This window comes from Solea senegalensis, unplaced genomic scaffold (assembly GCF_019176455.1).
Source record: "Solea senegalensis isolate Sse05_10M unplaced genomic scaffold, IFAPA_SoseM_1 scf7180000015611, whole genome shotgun sequence".
NCBI classification, from domain to species: Eukaryota; Metazoa; Chordata; class Actinopteri; order Pleuronectiformes; family Soleidae; genus Solea; species Solea senegalensis.
The window spans coordinates 1-15,518 of record NW_025321386.1 but is presented as its reverse complement, the minus strand read 5'-3'; the positions used below and the strand labels follow the sequence as shown (position 1 = coordinate 15,518).

Sequence of the window (15,518 nt, the reverse complement as noted above, 5' to 3'; positions counted from 1 at the left end):
GTGAGTAGAATGTCACAAGCACGCACCAAATTGTGAAAACACAACCATGGGACTCTGCAAAATTGTTTCCATTTGAATTTTTGCAGTGTGAGTGGGATGGTCAAAGGTTTCCCTGGAATGCCTGAGCGCAGACGACTTGGAATCTCAAATGCCATGCTGGCTTACCTCACATCTGCCAGGGTCATCAGTGAGCCAGGTAGGGACGCTGCCGTATACCATGCCACATGGTTTTCTTGTGTGGACTTGTCCATGGGCTTGAGTTTGCGTCTAGTGTCTGCTGAAATGGCATTGGGAAGAAAACTTGTGTCATCTGCATCAATAAACAAGAATGCTAGGTAGCTGTTAGATACACTAACATCCATGTATTGACCTCAGTTTGTAGGCCTGGAAGTAAGAGTGATGCTGAGTGGCTTGAGGAAAACATGGGTCCATTTTCACAGTATGCAACATATACTGACCTCAAAGCGCTGAACATCTCTGCGGTAAGTCACACAACCCCTCTGCCAATGTTGCTCGAAAACTTCCAGTGCAAACAGTGTCGGTGTTGCCATGTCAGCGCAAGCAAAGCAGCTTAAGTTGCCTCTGCTTTTGTCGTCAGGTGGCGGTTTTGGACGTCCTCTCACCAAAAGAGAAGGCTGAGCTGATCCTGGATCCAGAGAGCGGCGCTTTAGAGAATGAGACCATCCTCAGGGAGGTGTTCAAAGGCTTGAAGTCACAGGATGATGAGAAGCTCAGTCAGTTCTTCCAGGCCTTCGCAGACATCAACAAGCAGGTGAGAACTAGCCTTGGAGAATCTTTTGATTTGCCAAGTCGTTGCTTGACAAACAGGTCATGTCATACCCTGCGCGAGCCTCGGGAAATGTTTGCAGAGGCTAAGACGTGGCTGAGATTGAGTTGTTGCTCTCCATGATACATTTCTGATGTGCTGAAGTCATGTAGTGTTGCAGACAGTGTTTCTAATTCTGTCCCCCGTGCACTGGAGTACGGAAAAGCCTTACCAACCATGCTTTCGCTTTTCTACAGCCAGTTATTAAAATGAACCCTTTCATTTGCAGAGAAACATGACCTTTGTCACAAATCCAACTGCACGAGACACCATCCTGAACCTGACCTTGACAGCCCTTGCTCCTGAATTTAAAGCCTTTGAGCCTGAAGACTTTGAGCTGTGGTTCCAGGTCAATTTGGTCAGCGTCATGGCCAGCATCCATCCTGGCAGCTTGGTGGTGATTCCCAGGAACATCAGCTGTGCATCCTACAAAGCTATGTAAGAAGCCATATTTCTGAAGTCCAAAGTCAGACCCATCAAGTTTGCGTGATGTGGAAGAGTCAAACAAATGTTTGCTGTCTCCCTCCAGTCTCACCGGTCTCAGGCAAAGCTTAAACACCCTGCCAATGCACCTTTCACACGATGTGAGATCAGGCATAGCATCATTCCAGGAGACCTTCAAGCGTACGTTGACATACTCTTTCCAAGCCAGTTGATTACCTCCACTGTGAAGATAGCTATACTGACGCCATGCTTCCTTTGATTTTGCTTTCAAACAGGTTGCTCACTTCCCGAATCCTTGGTGGTAAGTTCAATTCAACGAGAGTACTACTGGAATCAAAAACTTTAAGCAGTATTTACTGTGGCAATTCTTTCGCATGTCAACATTGTTTAGAAGACAAGGTTAAAGAATGTAGGATTTAGGTGGCTTTTGCTACAAGAGTAACAGTTTTGTTTTGCTTGTCTGCAGTGCAAGGAGACCACGGTTGATGGTGAGTTTGTAAAACAGCATGCACTGTCAGTGTGATGACAGAATTGCATCTGGAGGCACAATGTCTGATGCTTGTAATTTCTTCTTTTCACAGAGGACCTCGTATGTGCTGCAGTCGATCGGTAGGTGAATCACAGCTTCGCTTGGATCGGTGCAGTTCTTTTAGGTGGCCTAATTAAGGTAACACTCTTTTCTTTTTGATGTGTTTCTCAGATCCCGACTTGAACAAACCCTGTCTACTGCCAATTCCTCTGAAGCCCTGTGCAATTTGACCATCACAATGCATGCCTGTTCCTCAGTAAGTGGTTCTTTTCAGTGAAGCTGAGAAAGATTCAGCCTTGTCGTACATTGCCGTCCTAAGACGAATCTCTGTAAGCTATGGGATTCTTTGCTTCATGTCCTTTGTGCTTTTGTTCAAGGCCTCTCATCTCACGCCCAGCAACCTGGCAACCCTTTTGAAATGCTCACTGGAAAGCCAAAAGACATACACTGTAGAGGTCTGGAAGCTTCTCTTCCAAAAAACATCAGCTGCACTAGACCAAGCTCTTGAATCACTTGCAACCATGGTAAACCCTGTCCCGTGATTTCACGAATGCTGGGTTTCCCTGGGAGAATTCTGGGTGATCATTAAGGTGACTTTTCTACTCCCAGGCCTCCAACAACAGCTACCCATCCTCCTCAACTGCTCTCGAGGCGCGTGGAGAGGTCAGATTTGCCAACTTCAGCCAGTCACAGTTGCAGAGTGACGAGTTTGTCAACAGCTGGTTCCAGACAAGGATCCCTCCGTTTTTGGCTTCTCCATCCAGGAACTTCCTATCCTGCCTCAGCTCAAACAACTTCAGCTGCCAAACTTACCAGACCGTGTAAGCAAATACATGATAAGTTGCTCCACTGTACACAACATGATAAGTTGCTCCACTGTACACCAACCAGGAGGTGGAGGCCCCGGCAGCTTGGCTTGGGTTAGACAATAAATGTGCTCCTTTCAAATTTCAGTGTCCGGGCATTCAGCGGTCAGAAGTCATTCATGGACAGAGAGAGACAGCAAGCAGTCTTCACTCATTTCATCAAACCGTTCCTCTCAAGAAATGGCTCGTCAGGTAAGGGCAAGCGGTCAGGCTCAATGCGGTATAGCCTCAGTCCCGATAAATGCAGCATCCCTCCAGTGATCTTTGCTTCTGTCTTCTTTGCAGATCCTGGCTGTGTCTCATCTAGCAACGGAAGCACAGAGTGGCTACAGGCAAACCTTGGTGTCTTCTCTGGTTTTGCAACCCTGTCGGATTTAAAGCTCCTCAATCCCAACGTCTCCGCTGTAAGTGGAGACTGAAGTTGTATTATGCTTCACTTCCCAAACTGAAACGTCTGAGCAATGATTTTTGCAATTACTGCTGTTTGATGACATATTGACGTTGTTTTTTTTTTTAGGCTGAATCCTTGTCGGCCTTCACTCCCGCTCAGATGGCACAGCTAACACTGACGTCAGGGGCATCCAATGACACGGAGCAAATCGACCTTGTGTTTGAGCAACTCGAGAAAGGCGATGCTCTGGAAAGTGTGAATGAATTCCTGACAGAGCTGACGGCAGACGAAAAGGTATACACCACTTGGCGCTGGGGGGAGAAGAATAAAATTGCAGACTTTCAGCCTAACAAAGGCAACCCGTTGAATTTGGGCCTCATCCTCAAGAGCAGTTGTAGGGGGACCCGCTCATGTCGCATATTTCTGTTACTTTCCTCCTGCTATCTCGTGCAGTGTGCTTGAATCGTGCTAACCGTGTGGTGCTTATATCCTCTGACGTTGCAATTTGACAGAGCCCTGACTTCCAACCTGTTGTGAGCGATCGCATAATGAACAGGACCTTCCACATCATGAGTCCCCATTTGATCGACTTCAACACAGCGGACTGGTTTGCTTGGTTCCACATCAAACTGGTTCCCGTCCTTTCAGGTTTCCGTGCAGTGATGCTCACAAATGTAGACGCAAATATAAACTGCACAAACTACCAAGTTGTGTGAGTAGAATGTCACAAGCACGCACCAAATTGTGAAAACACAACCATGGGACTCTGCAAAATTGTTTCCATTTGAATTTTTGCAGTGTGAGGAAAGTACTGCTGGTTTCTGAATGCCTGGAGCTAGACGACTTGAATCTCAAATGCCATAAGTTGGCTACTCTCTACATCTGCCAGGGTCAGCCAGGTAGGGGACGCTGCCGATATACTATTACATGCCACATGGTTTTGTGTGGACTTGTCCATGCTTGAGTTTGGCGCTTAGTGTCTGCTGAAATGGTGCATTGGAAGAAACTTGTGTCATCTGCATCAATAAAACAAGAATGTTAGGAAGCATAGACAGCACTAATATCCATGTATTGACCTCAGGCCTAGGTAGCCAGGAAGCAAGAGTGATGCTGAGTGGTTTGAGGGAAAACATGGGTCCATTTTCACAGTATGCAACATATACTGACCTCAAAGCGCTGAACATCTCTGCGGTAAGTCACACAAGCCCTCTGCCAATTTTGCTCGAAAACTTCCAGTGCAAACAGTGTCGGTGTTGCCATGTCAGCGCAAGCAAAGCAGCTTTAGTTGCCTCTGCTTTTGTCGTCAGGTGGCGGTTTTGGACGTCCTCTCACCAAAAGAGAAGGCTGAGCTGATCCTGGATCCAGAGAGCGGCGCTTTAGAGAATGAGACCATCCTCAGGGAGGTGTTCAAAGGCTTGAAGTCACAGGATGATGAGAAGCTCAGTCAGTTCTTCCAAGCTTTCGCAGACATCAACAAGCAGGTGAGAACTAGCCTTGGAGGATCTTTTGATTTGCCAAGTCGTTGCTTGACAAACAGGTCATGTCATACCCTGCGCGAGCCTCGGGAAATGTTTGCAGAGGCTAAGACGTGGCTGAGATTGAGTTGTTGCTCTCCATGATACATTTCTGATGTGCTGAAGTCATGTAGTGTTGCAGACAGTGTTTCTAATTCTGTCCCCCGTGCACTGGAGTACGGAAAAGCCTTACCAACCATGCTTTCGCTTTTCTACAGCCAGTTATTAAAATGAACCCTTTCATTTGCAGAGAAACATCACCTTTGTCACAAATCCAACTGCACGAGACACCATCCTGAACCTGACCTTGACAGCCCTTGCTCCTGAATTTAAAGCCTTTGAGCCTGAAGACTTTGAGCTGTGGTTCCAGGTCAATTTGGTCAGCGTCATGGCCAGCATCCATCCTGGCAGCTTGGTGGTGATTCCCAGGAACATCAGCTGTGCATCCTACAAAGCTATGTAAGAAGCCATATTTCTGAAGTCCAAAGTCAGACCCATCAAGTTTGCGTGATGTGGAAGAGTCAAACAAATGTTTGCTGTCTCCCTCCAGTCTCACCGGTCTCAGGCAAAGCTTAAACACCCTGCCAATGCACCTTTCACACGATGTGAGATCAGGCATAGCATCATTCCAGGAGACCTTCAAGCGTACGTTGACATACTCTTTCCAAGCCAGTTGATTACCTCCACTGTGAAGATAGCTATACTGACGCCATGCTTCCTTTGATTTTGCTTTCAAACAGGTTGCTCACTTCCCGAATCCTTGGTGGTAAGTTCAATTCAACGAGAGTACTACTGGAATCAAAAACTTTAAGCAGTATTTACTGTGGCAATTCTTTCGCATGTCAACATTGTTTAGAAGACAAGGTTAAAGAATGTAGGATTTAGGTGGCTTTTGCTACAAGAGTAACAGTTTTGTTTTGCTTGTCTGCAGTGCAAGGAGACCACGGTTGATGGTGAGTTTGTAAAACAGCATGCACTGTCAGTGTGATGACAGAATTGCATCTGGAGGCACAATGTCTGATGCTTGTAATTTCTTCTTTTCACAGAGGACCTCGTATGTGCTGCAGTCGATCGGTAGGTGAATCACAGCTTCGCTTGGATCGGTGCAGTTCTTTTAGGTGGCCTAATTAAGGTAACACTCTTTTCTTTTTGATGTGTTTCTCAGATCCCGACTTGAACAAACCCTGTCTACTGCCAATTCCTCTGAAGCCCTGTGCAATTTGACCATCACAATGCATGCCTGTTCCTCAGTAAGTGGTTCTTTTCAGTGAAGCTGAGAAAGATTCAGCCTTGTCGTACATTGCCGTCCTAAGACGAATCTCTGTAAGCTATGGGATTCTTTGCTTCATGTCCTTTGTGCTTTTGTTCAAGGCCTCTCATCTCACGCCCAGCAACCTGGCAACCCTGTTGAAATGCTCACTGGAAAGCCAAAAGACATACACTGTAGAGGTCTGGAAGCTTCTCTTCCAAAAAACATCAGCTGCACTAGACCAAGCTCTTGAATCACTTGCAACCATGGTAAACCCTATCCCGTGATTTCACGAATGCTGTGTTTCCCTGGGAGAATTCTGGGTGATCATTAAGGTGACTTTTCTACTCCCAGGCCTCCAACAACAGCTACCCATCCTCCTCAACTGCTCTCGAGGCGCGTGGAGAGGTCAGATTTGCCAACTTCAGCCAGTCACAGTTGCAGAGTGACGAGTTTGTCAACAGCTGGTTCCAGACAAGGATCCCTCCGTTTTTGGCTTCTCCATCCAGGAACTTCCTATCCTGCCTCAGCTCAAACAACTTCAGCTGCCAAACTTACCAGACCGTGTAAGCAAATACATGATAAGTTGCTCCACTGTACACAACATGATAAGTTGCTCCACTGTACACCAACCAGGAGGTGGAGGCCCCGGCAGCTTGGCTTGGGTTAGACAATAAATGTGCTCCTTTCAAATTTCAGTGTCCGGGCATTCAGCGGTCAGAAGTCATTCATGGACAGAGAGAGACAGCAAGCAGTCTTCACTCATTTCATCAAACCGTTCCTCTCAAGAAATGGCTCGTCAGGTAAGGGCAAGCGGTCAGGCTCAATGCGGTATAGCCTCAGTCCCGATAAATGCAGCATCCCTCCAGTGATCTTTGCTTCTGTCTTCTTTGCAGATCCTGGCTGTGTCTCATCTAGCAACGGAAGCACAGAGTGGCTACAGGCAAACCTTGGTGTCTTCTCTGGTTTTGCAACCCTGTCGGATTTAAAGCTCCTCAATCCCAACGTCTCCGCTGTAAGTGGAGACTGAAGTTGTATTTTGCTTCACTTCCCAAACTGAAACGTCTGAGCAATGATTTTTGCAATTACTGCTGTTTGATGACATATTGACGTTGTTTTTTTTTTAGGCTGAATCCTTGTCGGCCTTCACTCCCGCTCAGATGGCACAGCTAACACTGACGTCAGGGGCATCCAATGACACGGAGCAAATCGCCCTTGTGTTTGAGCAACTCGAGAAAGGCGATGCTCTGGAAAGTGTGAATGAATTCCTGACAGAGCTGACGGCAGACGAAAAGGTATACACCACTTGGCGCTGGGGGGAGAAGAATAAAATTGCAGACTTTCAGCCTAACAAAGGCAACCCGTTGAATTTGGGCCTCATCCTCAAGAGCAGTTGTAGGGGGACCCGCTCATGTCGCATATTTCTGTTACTTTCCTCCTGCTATCTCGTGCAGTGTGCTTGAATCGTGCTAACCGTGTGGTGCTTATATCCTCTGACGTTGCAATTTGACAGAGCCCTGACTTCCAACCTGTTGTGAGCGATCGCATAATGAACAGGACCTTCCACATCATGAGTCCCCATTTGATCGACTTCAACACAGCGGACTGGTTTGCTTGGTTCCACATCAAACTGGTTCCCGTCCTTTCAGGTTTCCGTGCAGTGATGCTCACAAATGTAGCCGCAAATATAAACTGCACAAACTACCAAGTTGTGTGAGTAGAATGTCACAAGCACGCACCAAATTGTGAAAACACAACCATGGGACTCTGCAAAATTGTTTCCATTTGAATTTTTGCAGTGTGAGTGGGATGGTCAAAGGTTTCCCTGGAATGCCTGAGCGCAGACGACTTGGAATCTCAAATGCCATGCTGGCTTACCTCACATCTGCCAGGGTCATCAGTGAGCCAGGTAGGGACGCTGCCGTATACCATGCCACATGGTTTTCTTGTGTGGACTTGTCCATGGGCTTGAGTTTGCGTCTAGTGTCTGCTGAAATGGCATTGGGAAGAAAACTTGTGTCATCTGCATCAATAAACAAGAATGCTAGGTAGCTGTTAGATACACTAACATCCATGTATTGACCTCAGTTTGTAGGCCAGGAAGTAAGAGTGATGCTGAGTGGCTTGAGGAAAACATGGGTCCATTTTCACAGTATGCAACATATACTGACCTCAAAGCGCTGAACATCTCTGCGGTAAGTCACACAACCCCTCTGCCAATTTTGCTCGAAAACTTCCAGTGCAAACAGTGTCGGTGTTGCCATGTCAGCGCAAGCAAAGCAGCTTTAGTTGCCTCTGCTTTTGTCGTCAGGTGGCGGTTTTGGACGTCCTCTCACCAAAAGAGAAGGCTGAGCTGATCCTGGATCCAGAGAGCGGCGCTTTAGAGAATGAGACCATCCTCAGGGAGGTGTTCAAAGGCTTGAAGTCACAGGATGATGAGAAGCTCAGTCAGTTCTTCCAAGCTTTCGCAGACATCAACAAGCAGGTGAGAACTAGCCTTGGAGGATCTTTTGATTTGCCAAGTCGTTGCTTGACAAACAGGTCATGTCATACCCTGCGCGAGCCTCGGGAAATGTTTGCAGAGGCTAAGACGTGGCTGAGATTGAGTTGTTGCTCTCCATGATACATTTCTGATGTGCTGAAGTCATGCAGTGTTGCAGACAGTGTTTCTAATTCTGTCCCCCGTGCACTGGAGTACGGAAAAGCCTTACCAACCATGCTTTCGCTTTTCTACAGCCAGTTATTAAAATGAACCCTTTCATTTGCAGAGAAACATCACCTTTGTCACAAATCCAACTGCACGAGACACCATCCTGAACCTGACCTTGACAGCCCTTGCTCCTGAATTTAAAGCCTTTGAGCCTGAAGACTTTGAGCTGTGGTTCCAGGTCAATTTGGTCAGCGTCATGGCCAGCATCCATCCTGGCAGCTTGGTGGTGATTCCCAGGAACATCAGCTGTGCATCCTACAAAGCTATGTAAGAAGCCATATTTCTGAAGTCCAAAGTCAGACCCATCAAGTTTGCGTGATGTGGAAGAGTCAAACAAATGTTTGCTGTCTCCCTCCAGTCTCACCGGTCTCAGGCAAAGCTTAAACACCCTGCCAATGCACCTTTCACACGATGTGAGATCAGGCATAGCATCATTCCAGGAGACCTTCAAGCGTACGTTGACATACTCTTTCCAAGCCAGTTGATTACCTCCACTGTGAAGATAGCTATACTGACGCCATGCTTCCTTTGATTTTGCTTTCAAACAGGTTGCTCACTTCCCGAATCCTTGGTGGTAAGTTCAATTCAACGAGAGTACTACTGGAATCCAAAACTTTAAGCAGTATTTACTGTGGCAATTCTTTCGCATGTCAACATTGTTTAGAAGACAAGGTTAAAGAATGTAGGATTTAGGGGGCTTTTGCTACAAGAGTAACAGTTTTGTTTTGCTTGTCTGCAGTGCAAGGAGACCACGGTTGATGGTGAGTTTGTAAAACAGCATGCACTGTCAGTGTGATGACAGAATTGCATCTGGAGGCACAATGTCTGATGCTTGTAATTTCTTCTTTTCACAGAGGACCTCGTATGTGCTGCAGTCGATCGGTAGGTGAATCACAGCTTCGCTTGGATCGGTGCAGTTCTTTTAGGTGGCCTAATTAAGGTAACACTCTTTTCTTTTTGATGTGTTTCTCAGATCCCGACTTGAACAAACCCTGTCTACTGCCAATTCCTCTGAAGCCCTGTGCAATTTGACCATCACAATGCATGCCTGTTCCTCAGTAAGTGGTTCTTTTCAGTGAAGCTGAGAAAGATTCAGCCTTGTCGTACATTGCCGTCCTAAGACGAATCTCTGTAAGCTATGGGATTCTTTGCTTCATGTCCTTTGTGCTTTTGTTCAAGGCCTCTCATCTCACGCCCAGCAACCTGGCAACCCTGTTGAAATGCTCACTGGAAAGCCAAAAGACATACACTGTAGAGGTCTGGAAGCTTCTCTTCCAAAAAACATCAGCTGCACTAGACCAAGCTTTTGAATCACTTGCAACCATGGTAAACCCTGTCCCGTGATTTCACGAATGCTGTGTTTCCCTGGGAGAATTCTGGGTGATCATTAAGGTGACTTTTCTACTCCCAGGCCTCCAACAACAGCTACCCATCCTCCTCAACTGCTCTCGAGGCGCTTGGAGAGGTCAGATTTGCCAACTTCAGCCAGTCACAGTTGCAGAGTGACGAGTTTGTCAACAGCTGGTTCCAGACAAGGATCCCTCCGTTTTTGGCTTCTCCATCCAGGAACTTCCTATCCTGCCTCAGCTCAAACAACTTCAGCTGCCAAACTTACCAGACCGTGTAAGCAAATACATGATAAGTTGCTCCACTGTACACAACATGATAAGTTGCTCCACTGTACACCAACCAGGAGGTGGAGGCCCCGGCAGCTTGGCTTGGGTTAGACAATAAATGTGCTCCTTTCAAATTTCAGTGTCCGGGCATTCAGCGGTCAGAAGTCATTCATGGACAGAGAGAGACAGCAAGCAGTCTTCACTCATTTCATCAAACCGTTCCTCTCAAGAAATGGCTCGTCAGGTAAGGGCAAGCGGTCAGGCTCAATGCGGTATAGCCTCAGTCCCGATAAATGCAGCATCCCTCCAGTGATCTTTGCTTCTGTCTTCTTTGCAGATCCTGGCTGTGTCTCATCTAGCAACGGAAGCACAGAGTGGCTACAGGCAAACCTTGGTGTCTTCTCTGGTTTTGCAACCCTGTCGGATTTAAAGCTCCTCAATCCCAACGTCTCCGCTGTAAGTGGAGACTGAAGTTGTATTTTGCTTCACTTCCCAAACTGAAACGTCTGAGCAATGATTTTTGCAATTACTGCTGTTTGATGACATATTGACGTTGTTTTTTTTTTAGGCTGAATCCTTGTCGGCCTTCACTCCCGCTCAGATGGCACAGCTAACACTGACGTCAGGGGCATCCAATGACACGGAGCAAATCGACCTTGTGTTTGAGCAACTAGAGAAAGGCGATGCTCTGGAAAGTGTGAATGAATTCCTGACAGAGCTGACGGCAGACGAAAAGGTATACACCACTTGGCGCTGGGGGGAGAAGAATAAAATTGCAGACTTTCAGCCTAACAAAGGCAACCTGTTGAATTTGGGCCTCATCCTCAAGAGCAGTTGTAGGGGGACCCGCTCATGTCGCATATTTCTGTTACTTTCCTCCTGCTATCTCGTGCAGTGTGCTTGAATCATGCTAACCGTGTGGTGCTTATATCCTCTGACGTTGCAATTTGACAGAGCCCTGACTTCCAACCTGTTGTGAGCGATCGCATAATGAACAGGACCTTCCACATCATGAGTCCCCATTTGATCGACTTCAACACAGCGGACTGGTTTGCTTGGTTCCACATCAAACTGGTTCCCGTCCTTTCAGGTTTCCGTGCAGTGATGCTCACAAATGTAGCCGCAAATATAAACTGCACAAACTACCAAGTTGTGTGAGTAGAATGTCACAAGCACGCACCAAATTGTGAAAACACAACCATGGGACTCTGCAAAATTGTTTCCATTTGAATTTTTGCAGTGTGAGTGGGATGGTCAAAGGTTTCCCTGGAATGCCTGAGCGCAGACGACTTGGAATCTCAAATGCCATGCTGGCTTACCTCACATCTGCCAGGGTCATCAGTGAGCCAGGTAGGGACGCTGCCGTATACCATGCCACATGGTTTTCTTGTGTGGACTTGTCCATGGGCTTGAGTTTGCGTCTAGTGTCTGCTGAAATGGCATTGGGAAGAAAACTTGTGTCATCTGCATCAATAAACAAGAATGCTAGGTAGCTGTTAGATACACTAACATCCATGTATTGACCTCAGTTTGTAGGCCAGGAAGTAAGAGTGATGCTGAGTGGCTTGAGGAAAACATGGGTCCATTTTCACAGTATGCAACATATACTGACCTCAAAGCGCTGAACATCTCTGCGGTAAGTCACACAACCCCTCTGCCAATGTTGCTCGAAAACTTCCAGTGCAAACAGTGTCGGTGTTGCCATGTCAGCGCAAGCAAAGCAGCTTAAGTTGCCTCTGCTTTTGTCGTCAGGTGGCGGTTTTGGACGTCCTCTCACCAAAAGAGAAGGCTGAGCTGATCCTGGATCCAGAGAGCGGCGCTTTAGAGAATGAGACCATCCTCAGGGAGGTGTTCAAAGGCTTGAAGTCACAGGATGATGAGAAGCTCAGTCAGTTCTTCCAAGCTTTCGCAGACATCAACAAGCAGGTGAGAACTAGCCTTGGAGAATCTTTTGATTTGCCAAGTCGTTGCTTGACAAACAGGTCATGTCATACCCTGCGCGAGCCTCGGGAAATGTTTGCAGAGGCTAAGACGTGGCTGAGATTGAGTTGTTGCTCTCCATGATACATTTCTGATGTGCTGAAGTCATGTAGTGTTGCAGACAGTGTTTCTAATTCTGTCCCCCGTGCACTGGAGTACGGAAAAGCCTTACCAACCATGCTTTCGCTTTTCTACAGCCAGTTATTAAAATGAACCCTTTCATTTGCAGAGAAACATCACCTTTGTCACAAATCCAACTGCACGAGACACCATCCTGAACCTGACCTTGACAGCCCTTGCTCCTGAATTTAAAGCCTTTGAGCCTGAAGACTTTGAGCTGTGGTTCCAGGTCAATTTGGTCAGCGTCATGGCCAGCATCCATCCTGGCAGCTTGGTGGTGATTCCCAGGAACATCAGCTGTGCATCCTACAAAGCTATGTAAGAAGCCATATTTCTGAAGTCCAAAGTCAGACCCATCAAGTTTGCGTGATGTGGAAGAGTCAAACAAATGTTTGCTGTCTCCCTCCAGTCTCACCGGTCTCAGGCAAAGCTTAAACACCCTGCCAATGCACCTTTCACACGATGTGAGATCAGGCATAGCATCATTCCAGGAGACCTTCAAGCGTACGTTGACATACTCTTTCCAAGCCAGTTGATTACCTCCACTGTGAAGATAGCTATACTGACGCCATGCTTCCTTTGATTTTGCTTTCAAACAGGTTGCTCACTTCCCGAATCCTTGGTGGTAAGTTCAATTCAACGAGAGTACTACTGGAATCAAAAACTTTAAGCAGTATTTACTGTGGCAATTCTTTCGCATGTCAACATTGTTTAGAAGACAAGGTTAAAGAATGTAGGATTTAGGTGGCTTTTGCTACAAGAGTAACAGTTTTGTTTTGCTTGTCTGCAGTGCAAGGAGACCACGGTTGATGGTGAGTTTGTAAAACAGCATGCACTGTCAGTGTGATGACAGAATTGCATCTGGAGGCACAATGTCTGATGCTTGTAATTTCTTCTTTTCACAGAGGACCTCGTATGTGCTGCAGTCGATCGGTAGGTGAATCACAGCTTCGCTTGGATCGGTGCAGTTCTTTTAGGTGGCCTAATTAAGGTAACACTCTTTTCTTTTTGATGTGTTTCTCAGATCCCGACTTGAACAAACCCTGTCTACTGCCAATTCCTCTGAAGCCCTGTGCAATTTGACCATCACAATGCATGCCTGTTCCTCAGTAAGTGGTTCTTTTCAGTGAAGCTGAGAAAGATTCAGCCTTGTCGTACATTGCCGTCCTAAGACGAATCTCTGTAAGCTATGGGATTCTTTGCTTCATGTCCTTTGTGCTTTTGTTCAAGGCCTCTCATCTCACGCCCAGCAACCTGGCAACCCTTTTGAAATGCTCACTGGAAAGCCAAAAGACATACACTGTAGAGGTCTGGAAGCTTCTCTTCCAAAAAACATCAGCTGCACTAGACCAAGCTCTTGAATCACTTGCAACCATGGTAAACCCTGTCCCGTGATTTCACGAATGCTGTGTTTCCCTGGGAGAATTCTGGGTGATCATTAAGGTGACTTTTCTACTCCCAGGCCTCCAACAACAGCTACCCATCCTCCTCAACTGCTCTCGAGGCGCTTGGAGAGGTCAGATTTGCCAACTTCAGCCAGTCACAGTTGCAGAGTGACGAGTTTGTCAACAGCTGGTTCCAGACAAGGATCCCTCCGTTTTTGGCTTCTCCATCCAGGAACTTCCTATCCTGCCTCAGCTCAAACAACTTCAGCTGCCAAACTTACCAGACCGTGTAAGCAAATACATGATAAGTTGCTCCACTGTACACCAACCAGGAGGTGGAGGCCCCGGCAGCTTGGCTTGGGTTGGACAATAAATGTGCTCCTTTCAAATTTCAGTGTCCGGGCATTCAGCGGTCAGAAGTCATTCATGGACAGAGAGAGACAGCAAGCAGTCTTCACTCATTTCATCAAACCGTTCCTCTCAAGAAATGGCTCGTCAGGTAAGGGCAAGCGGTCAGGCTCAATGCGGTATAGCCTCAGTCCCGATAAATGCAGCATCCCTCCAGTGATCTTTGCTTCTGTCTTCTTTGCAGATCCTGGCTGTGTCTCATCTAGCAACGGAAGCACAGAGTGGCTACAGGCAAACCTTGGTGTCTTCTCTGGTTTTGCAACCCTGTCGGATTTAAAGCTCCTCAATCCCAACGTCTCCGCTGTAAGTGGAGACTGAAGTTGTATTATGCTTCACTTCCCAAACTGAAACGTCTGCGCAATGATTTTTGCAATTACTGCTGTTTGATGACATATTGACGTAGTTTTTTTTTTAGGCTGAATCCTTGTCGGCCTTCACTCCCGCTCAGATGGCACAGCTAACACTGACGTCAGGGGCATCCAATGACACGGAGCAAATCGACCTTGTGTTTGAGCAACTCGAGAAAGGCGATGCTCTGGAAAGTGTGAATGAATTCCTGACAGAGCTGACGGCAGACGAAAAGGTATACACCACTTGGCGCTGGGGGGAGAAGAATAAAATTGCAGCCTTTCAGCCTAACAAAGGCAACCCGTTGAATTTGGGCCTCATCCTCAAGAGCAGTTGTAGGGGGACCCGCTCATGGCGCATATTTCTGTTACTTTCCTCCTGCTATCTCGTGCAGTGTGCTTGAATCGTGCTAACCGTGTGGTGCTTATATCCTCTGACGTTGCAATTTGACAGAGCCCTGACTTCCAACCTGTTGTGAGCGATCGCATAATGAACAGGACCTTCCACATCATGAGTCCCCATTTGATCGACTTCAACACAGCGGACTGGTTTGCTTGGTTCCACATCAAACTGGTTCCCGTCCTTTCAGGTTTCCGTGCAGTGATGCTCACAAATGTAGCCGCAAATATAAACTGCACAAACTACCAAGTTGTGTGAGTAGAATGTCACAAGCACGCACCAAATTGTGAAAACACAACCATGGGACTCTGCAAAATTGTTTCCATTTGAATTTTTGCAGTGTGAGTGGGATGGTCAAAGGTTTCCCTGGAATGCCTGAGCGCAGACGACTTGGAATCTCAAATGCCATGCTGGCTTACCTCACATCTGCCAGGGTCATCAGTGAGCCAGGTAGGGACGCTGCCGTATACCATGCCACATGGTTTTCTTGTGTGGACTTGTCCATGGGCTTGAGTTTGCGTCTAGTGTCTGCTGAAATGGCATTGGGAAGAAAACTTGTGTCATCTGCATCAATAAACAAGAATGCTAGGTAGCTGTTAGATACACTAACATCCATGTATTGACCTCAGTTTGTAGGCCAGGAAGTAAGAGTGATGCTGAGTGGCTTGAGGAAAACATGGGTCCATTTTCACAGTATGCAACATATACTGACCTCAAAGCGCTGAACATCTCT

At 46.9% G+C, this 15,518-nt stretch overlaps 1 protein-coding gene across 1 annotated transcript; it reads left to right on the top strand.

Annotated features, from left to right (window-relative positions):
• Positions 1–67: 67 nt before the first annotated feature.
• LOC122762397 lies at positions 68–15,235 on the top strand (the record flags this gene model as incomplete). The annotated part of the gene is made up of 42 exons (XM_044017575.1): positions 68–196; positions 376–482; positions 599–772; positions 4,821–5,029; positions 5,121–5,215; positions 5,311–5,336; positions 5,502–5,523; positions 5,617–5,644; positions 5,736–5,820; positions 5,942–6,088; positions 6,174–6,385; positions 6,519–6,622; positions 6,716–6,834; positions 6,947–7,114; positions 7,333–7,532; positions 7,619–7,728; positions 7,908–8,014; positions 8,131–8,304; positions 8,588–8,796; positions 8,888–8,982; positions 9,078–9,103; positions 9,269–9,290; positions 9,384–9,411; positions 9,503–9,587; positions 9,709–9,855; positions 9,941–10,152; positions 10,286–10,389; positions 10,483–10,601; positions 10,714–10,881; positions 11,100–11,299; positions 11,386–11,495; positions 11,675–11,781; positions 11,898–12,071; positions 12,355–12,563; positions 13,270–13,354; positions 13,476–13,622; positions 13,708–13,919; positions 14,026–14,129; positions 14,223–14,341; positions 14,454–14,621; positions 14,840–15,039; positions 15,126–15,235. Coding segments are annotated over exons 1-42 (5,347 nt in total), but the record flags the coding sequence as incomplete, so codon positions are not given.
• Between the last annotated feature and the right edge of the window lie 283 nt (positions 15,236–15,518).